This window comes from Melanostigma gelatinosum (genome assembly GCF_949748355.1).
Source record: "Melanostigma gelatinosum genome assembly, chromosome: 8".
Classification (NCBI taxonomy): Eukaryota; Metazoa; Chordata; class Actinopteri; order Perciformes; family Zoarcidae; genus Melanostigma; species Melanostigma gelatinosum.
In genome coordinates, this window is record NC_136641.1 from 18,476,642 (window position 1) to 18,484,610 (window position 7,969).

Sequence of the window (7,969 nt, forward strand, 5' to 3'; positions counted from 1 at the left end):
GCTGCACGCGGGTTCAATGATTTTGTAGCTCCGCCCACAACTTTTAGCGAACATCGTTAAGTCACGTGGTTTCCAGTTCACGCGACAACAACTACTCTGCTTAAAATCTGTAAAAAATAACATTAGATGAATTAAAATTACGGTAAACCAAATGTCGTCACTAATATCTGAAGATGTATAATAAATCAGAAAAGTATAGATTATGTGTCGTCGTGGAAGAAGTATTCAAACAACAATATGTGAGCAAAAGAGATATTAGCAAGAAAATGTACTTAAAGCACCAAAATTAAAGTACTAATAAATAACAAGTACTAATAATCCCTATCAGTTGTATATTGTCATATTTTTGTTATTGATAAATTAATATGTAAGTGGTACTTTGTTGTTGTAATTTATTCGCATATATATATATATATTATATATTATATATTATACATATATATATATATATATATATATATATATATATATATATATATATATATATATATATATATATATATTATATATATTATACATATTATACATATTATATATATATTCATATGAGTCCTTATGTACACAGCAGACATTACGGTAACATAACTGCTTCTGGCTTTGCCGTATATGAGCCTCATTACGGTAATTTAACTGCTTTTGGCTTTGCCGTATATGCGCATCATTACGGTAACGTGGGTGGAACTTCAACTGTGTCAAACATGGCGCTGTTCAGCTCCGGCCTGTGTAGCCGTTTGTCTTTGACCCGACTATGTGGTCTCCGGACAAACATGATAATAAATGGCCTTTACTCTCCTTATGTGTCCTGTCAGTCCAGGTATGTTTAAAACACTTTATACTTCATTTGTCCACGATTTGTGGGTTTGTTTTACTCGCGTCTGACTTGAACCGTTGCTAACTGAAGCTAGCTGCATATCAGGACATGATGTACCGTTTGTGTTTGATAAGACACATGTAGACAGATATATGATACAAAATTAGTTGTCTGCTCTATATTGAAATCATAGTACTTTGCTGTGTCTTTACAACACGTCCAGCATTAAACTACCTGTGATTTTAATGTACTCAAACACGTGAACATTGAGTGTAGTTTGGGTGTTTCATGTCCTGTGTCATTAAGATGGATATAAATAATGACCAAAGTTAAATGACATTCCGACTTTTGACATTTATTTTTTTTATACGGATAATTCAAACTCGTCTATTTCGATTATTAATCTTTCTTATGGGTAAATATCCCTTTCATTGTAGCAAGTGGATAAATAGTGAGCCCTCCTTTTTATTGTAGGTTATATCATAGGCTTATACATGATTTAAAACAATATTTTTCTCATCACATAAAACAATGTACTGTAGTAAAATAGCAAGAAAGATTTGTGGAGCAATATCTCGTTTTATTGTTTTGATTTATGTCAATTCCTTCCTCTTTGATCTTTTTTCTTATCTATGCCTAGTGATTAAAAAAATGTTAATGTAATTAATATATTTCTGTAAATAGTTTAATTTAACCCCCCTATATTACATTTGTATTGAATGTTTTACTTTTATTTAAAAAAAAACGTTAATATTGTGTTGTATTATATTCTCTGCGAGATGTAGGTCTGTTAATGTGTGTTCAATGAAAACAAAACCAGAAGATTTCTGGCGTTTAACGGCTGATCTTTTCATGTGATTGAATGTATTCATGGTCACGTCTTCTGCTCGACAGGTTGCCTCTGTGCAGACACTACTCATCTTCCAAAGTCAGACGAGGTATTGGCCGATATGTCGCCTCCAAGTTCCAGACGTTAAATGCCAAATATGAAGGTTTCCTCAAAAGGCGATTTCCCCGCTTTTATCAGCTCTATCACACTTTTACGAAAGGTAGGATCAACGTTAACTCACCTCTGGCATCTCAAAGACTATATTTCTAATGTTATATACTGCAGATACTTTTTGCATATCTTATGTTAGTTGTGTTAAACTGCACACTGGTTGTGTAGCCACAGGTTTTTAACAGTAATTAAAGTGAATGAATGGAACATTAATTGGTTTAATGTTGTTTAATGAATTTTTGTTCAGAAACAGGAACACAATGTCAAATTCACTCTGTTGGCTCTTATACACATTTACATTGTATTGCACTACATGATTGTACCTTGTTTGCACCGTATGTGTAGTCTGAATGTTGCATCATTCATTCTTTGGGTTTCTTTTGCACTGGAGACCAGGAAAAACACCATTTTGTTCCTTTATGTACTTTACTGCATTCAGATTGATGACAATTAAGAGTCAAGTTTCAGAGACAAAACAACTTGTCATGTTCTCCATCCGGTATCCAACGATACTGTACATGTGGAGCATTATAGAGTTTATTTTCTCAGTTACTGCACATCAGAATAAACTTAATTTTCATGGTAATGTGGTTAATGGCAAGAATAGTATAATGTAAATGTCTGTCTGTGGCACCACACGCTGTACAAAAACGTAAAGTGTGTACAAACGTGGCTCAGCAGACGGGCTTGGTGGTAAAAATCCTGCCTCCGCCTGTTCACATGTTTAAGTGTCTTTGAGCAAGACACACGACTCCTTTTGTTCACAATGTCCAGGTCACCACCTTGCATGGCTGCTACACCACCATCAGTTTCATCCACATTTTTCTTATAAACATCATTTTGAATATAATATATCTTTCCACCAGGGAGGAAATGTCTTTGGCTCACCAAATACAAGAAACAACTACATAAATAGTAGTTAATAAAAACAATACACACAGACATGATCATATTACAACAGTTCATATTTGTAGCTTAAATCCTCTCAGTCACTTTGCTGAGTTAAGAATAGTGATGGCACTTCTAAAATACATAGTTAGCAGCCAGAAGGACTGTATAGAAGAGAGGATGGGAACTATCTGACAGGACCGTCCTCGCTTTCTTCATCGTCGTCCTGTAAAAAGTTGAGTCACAGGCTTTTGGGGTTTACCACCTGTTTTAGCTGCCATTGACACAATCATAGAAAGTAAATTCATTGATCGACAGTTGAAGTGACCGTACCAGGCAGAAGGTGCAAATTTAAACATCCATCAATAGCTTTGTACACTAGTTCTAAAATTACCTGACTAACACCAAGGCCACTAGGACGATAAAGTCGCTGTGAGCATCTCTTGAAAATATACTTTGTATTTTGAGAGGAGCTCACATGGAGGTCCAGAACTGTACCAACAGGGTATTTCCAGATATTGCTTTGTGCAGATAGTGTATTAGTTTGTCTTGGCCACATTGATTTCCAGCTGGCTAAAGCCATGTTTGAAGGGCCTTAGTGTGGGCGAGATACAGGCAGCTTCACTTAGAGGCTCTGTTTCTGTAGAAGGCCAACGAAGAACATGCCATCAGTATACTGAAACATTGTAAAAAGAGGGGAAAGAGCATGTCTCACATGCTCCCCCTGTCACAGAGCCTCTGTTTTACTTATTTTTTTTATCATTGAATCATTCCAGGATTCAAGCTACTGTTCCAAGACGCCAAAGATGTGCAGATGATAAAAGTAAAGATGTTCTCTGAAGGAGTGCAGTATAAGGATTTGCCTTACAGGGAGATGGAGAAGCTCAGACAGGTGGGTCTTCTCCACCACCATGAATCATGTCCAGATATTGTCACATTTATAACCAGATATTGAGTCAAAACATTGTGATACAGTGGTTGTGATGTAATGGATTACTGATCATGTTTGTACACTTTTCTAAGCAACTGTAAGTGTCAGGTTCACATTTTTTAAAAGTCAAATTTTGTTACTTTGGATGACGCCAGCTAAAGGTATAAAAGAAGATTTTACAAATGGTCTTCGACATAAACTGTTGAAATGACAAAAGAAGGTAATCACATTAAATCAGATGTCTGAAATTCAGCAGCAGATTTCACACTGAAATAATTATGTTCTGTATGTTATAGCCTCACTAGTAAGCATTTAATACTTTGCCTTTTATTTATTTATTTATTTCAGCTATGTAATGTTTGTTGTCTCACGGCATCTTAACTCAATTTACATTTGTTTCACAGTTCCGCAGAGACTTGATGAAGGCCCTTCCGCTAGTGGTGATATCAATCCCTCCCTTTGCCAACTACCTGGTTTTTGTCTTGATGTGAGTTACTGTACTTTCAAATGGACATCTTTTCATTTCAGTTGGCACCCTTTTGATTCATATTCAGCAAAAAAATGTGAAATTATTGACAGTGATGTTAATTTATGTCCCTCAATATTATTGTTGGAATTTCCTTCATATCGTGTCCATGTTGTTATATCAATATATATTGTTGTTATATTAATATATATTTGACCATCCTTCCATGTGTCCCTCCTCTCTCTGCTACCATCTCCTCCTGTTCACTGCCAGGTACTTTTTCCCCCGCCAGCTCCTGATCCCTCATTTCTGGACTCCGAAGCAGCAAGTAGAGTTTCGGGAATTGTACCATTCCCACAGGGTCCTGCACCACTGGCCAGTGCTCAAAGGGCTCGAGAGCACGAGCCAACAGGTCAAAGACGGCCAGCTACAGAGTCGCCTGAGGGACCTGTGTGCTAAAGTAAGTGAACACTGAGGAATACTCTCTCTATTTAAATATGACGGTGTACAAAACAGATCATTTCTTCTCCTTTCACACAATAAAAGCACTGCAAGGATGATGCGTTTTTATATGCGCATTTATGTTGCTATAAACGAACTACACCCCAGTCGCATGACTTCATGTCACCACCACGAAGCTAAAGGCAGTTTAGTGTTCGGCGTGTTGACGTTTGTTATTTAGATGACGTCTGTTACGTTAACAGGAGAAATTTGTCTTTGCTCATTGTGCAAATATCAAATCTGAGGTATTTGGTCAAAAACATCATGATTTTAAATAGTTTCCTCTGCTGGTAAAGGGACATGGATTTTAAGTTATATTTCACATAAATTACACAGTATATCAAATTACAGAATAAATGGCCACTGTCTCTCATTGTAAATTAACACTACAAATTCGTCATGGTTGCACATACAAGTACAACAAAGTTGAACCTGTATCCAGTGTTCCATGAAAGTGGGATTAACTGCCATCTCTGTGCGTTTTCAGGTGCAAAGCGGAGGAAATCCTAAAGTGTCTGAAATCCTCGCAGTCCGGAGCCTGTTCTCTGGACCTCCTCTGGGTATAAACAGGATGAGTGTGGATCAGATGGTCAGTTACACCCCTCCACTCTTCACAACGTCTGCACAAACACTCTGTGAACCCGAACATCACTAGAATATCTCCCCTGTCTGTCTTCACGGCCAATCAGAGATACGTCAGCCCCCTGCTCTTCCTGACTCCTCGCCTCCCGGGTGTCCTGATAGGCCGCCGGCTGAACAGCCACGCCATGGAGCTGCTCCTGCTGGACCGGGCCCTCAGCAGGCTGGGCCCCCACCAGTTGAGTGACTCCGAACTCAGACAGGTCAGTCACTCCACACAACTTAAAACATTTCACATTTACTGGCCATACATTGATTTGCATGATGAACGTTGCGTATCCCTCATTAAGCTGTGTTATAAATACAGAATATTTGTCTCTTTTTCAGGCTTGTTATGTGAGGGGGCTCCATTCTAACAGTCTTGGCATCAATCAATGCCGCGAGTGGTTAACCCAATGGCTTCAGCTGTCCTCCTCACTGAAAGGTATTTTCATTTGGATGTGCACTATTTTTTTAATTTTAGCCCAATCCTGTTGCCATGTCTGTTTTATCTCATATTTAAAGAAGAATAGGAATTATGCTGATTGGCTTTCTTGCCGAGAGTTGAATGAGAAGATCAGGAGTACGTCTGTACTGTAGATATGAAGCGCCTGATTGGCTGAGCTTAGCATGAAGAAGCAGCTGGCCTTGTTGTGTCCGAAGGAAACAAATTCAGCCCACAGCACGTCCAAAGCGCACTAATTCACATGGCATATCTTATTTGTTTAATCTGTACAAAAAACAAGGTGATATTGCAGTTTTTTTGTGCAAAGTAATTTAGTTAGCCTAACGTCACTTATGATGGCTTGGCACAGAACTCGAATCCTCCTTTTGAGAAAAACGTATTGGTCGAATTAATGTAGCAATATGTCCAAACAATAGAATCTAAAAAAACAGAACAGTAAGGAAAAATGCTTTTTTCACAGTGAGGAAGAAAGACACTAACTGTTGGTCCAATCATCCTGTTAAGCTCCACAACAGTTTCCTTGTTACATCAGCAGGATCATAAAACTCAGTTGGGTTGAGTCTTTCAGGTTTTGGTGCAATAGAATTAAATTGAATCTAAGTTAGATTAAAAACTAAACTGACGATTGAATTCAATCTTTTTATTTCAAGCTAGTTTTAAAGTTTGCATGATTTAATCAGGTTTAGAAAATGAATCAATTTTGATGCAACCTGGCCTGTCTTTACATTGCAAGTAGTTGTTTGCTGCTATATTAATGCTCTTAAATAGAATTGTCACACCTTGTTAAAAGAGTACATCACAGATTTGGCATCGCACTCCTACTAAATTGTCAGACTCAAAGTTAAAAAAGGATCAAAATCGATGCAGCAGAACCAGAGATATTGTTGTTTTTATTCCATGCATTCTTTTTCCTTGTTAATGCCTGACTCCTACATTACCCACAATGCACTTGTGGTCTTCAGGCCCATCCAATGCTGACTCAATTAATCAGACTTCATGCAGCACCGTCTGGAGCCACAAAAGGCTTCTTTACAACAGTTTCCACTTCCATAGTCGTACCCCAAAAGACTTATGTGGAGTTCTCCTGTAATGCCTCGATATAAACTTGATATTGATCTTCTCATCTAACTCTCGCACTATTCCTTAATTTGTCGATTCTAAAACGTAATACTGTTGATTTTTTATGCCTCTTGTTTTTGATTTTCTGCAGAGTCAGAGGTGTCACTCCTTCTGCACTGCATTGTGTTTCTCTCTTACAACTCCCCGACCGGTGCCAGCCGACACTGACCGGAAGCCGGCAGCAATCTGCTTTTGAGATTAGGTCGTCTCTTGTGCAACGGGCAGCACAGCTTCCTAAGAGTTGTCAACATCTCCATTTTCTTGTTCTTGGCAAAATTATAAGAAGGAAAAGAAAAAAAGTCTTTCAGCCCAAAACTTGTAAGGATCCTGATAAGTCCAGAAGGCTTAAAACTGTCCTGTTTGCCAAATACATTCCCAGTAAATAGGATTTATTTGGTAAAAATCGTATGAATCTATTTAGTCTTCATCAGGGGAGTGGTATGGGATCTTACTTAATAAATCAGCACAATAAGAGAGGTGCATTTTGACTTCAAAATCTTGCTTATTGGAGTTATTGTGTCATTCAGACCCTCTAGAGCAGTGATTCTTAACCATAGGGCCGCGGCCCATGATAGGGCCGCGGCCCATGATAGGGCCGCGGCCCATGATAGGGCCGCGGCCCATGATAGGGCCGCGGCCCATGATAGGGCCGCGGCCCATGATAGGGCCGCGGCCCATGATTGGGCCGCGAGCGCCACCTAGAGGGCCGCGAAAAACTTTCAGTTTTGCACCTGAGGGCCGCGGGACCGCATAAGTTATCAATTGAAGACACCAGAGATATTACTGTTATCCATGAGATGCTCAGTTACAATATAGCTTCCCACCACCTGGTGGCGGTAATGCGTCAGTCAGTTGTTTAACAAGCTGCAATAAGCAGAAGAAGACACTCAGCTAGCCGCTAGCCTGTAGCGAAAGTTATGGACAAGTTATTAAAAAGAAAAAATGAAGACGACAGTGGTGCCATACCCCCCAAAAGTCTAAATGTGTGCGCAAGTACAACCCTGACTTTCTTAAGTTTCTTAAGCTTTATGAACGGAGGCAACGAGGCAGAGCCGAGTGCTCAGTGTGTGGAATGTGGGCTAATGCTATCAAACGAAGCACTGAAGCCTTCAAAAATAAAGCGACACCAAGCGACGAAACATCCAACGCTCGTGGGAAAGTCTGTTGGG

At 39.0% G+C, this 7,969-nt stretch overlaps 1 protein-coding gene across 1 annotated transcript; it reads left to right on the forward strand.

Annotated features, from left to right (window-relative positions):
• The first annotated feature begins 687 nt into the window (after positions 1 to 687).
• letmd1 (LETM1 domain containing 1) lies at positions 688 to 7,385 on the forward strand. The gene is made up of 9 exons (XM_079274330.1): positions 688 to 814; positions 1,706 to 1,860; positions 3,476 to 3,591; positions 4,035 to 4,117; positions 4,370 to 4,556; positions 5,085 to 5,186; positions 5,287 to 5,439; positions 5,564 to 5,660; positions 6,892 to 7,385. The coding sequence occupies exons 1-9, from the start codon at positions 699 to 701 to the stop codon at positions 6,966 to 6,968; spliced, it is 1,086 nt and encodes a 361-aa protein (XP_079130456.1). The 5' UTR covers positions 688 to 698; the 3' UTR covers positions 6,969 to 7,385.
• The last annotated feature ends 584 nt before the right edge of the window (positions 7,386 to 7,969 follow it).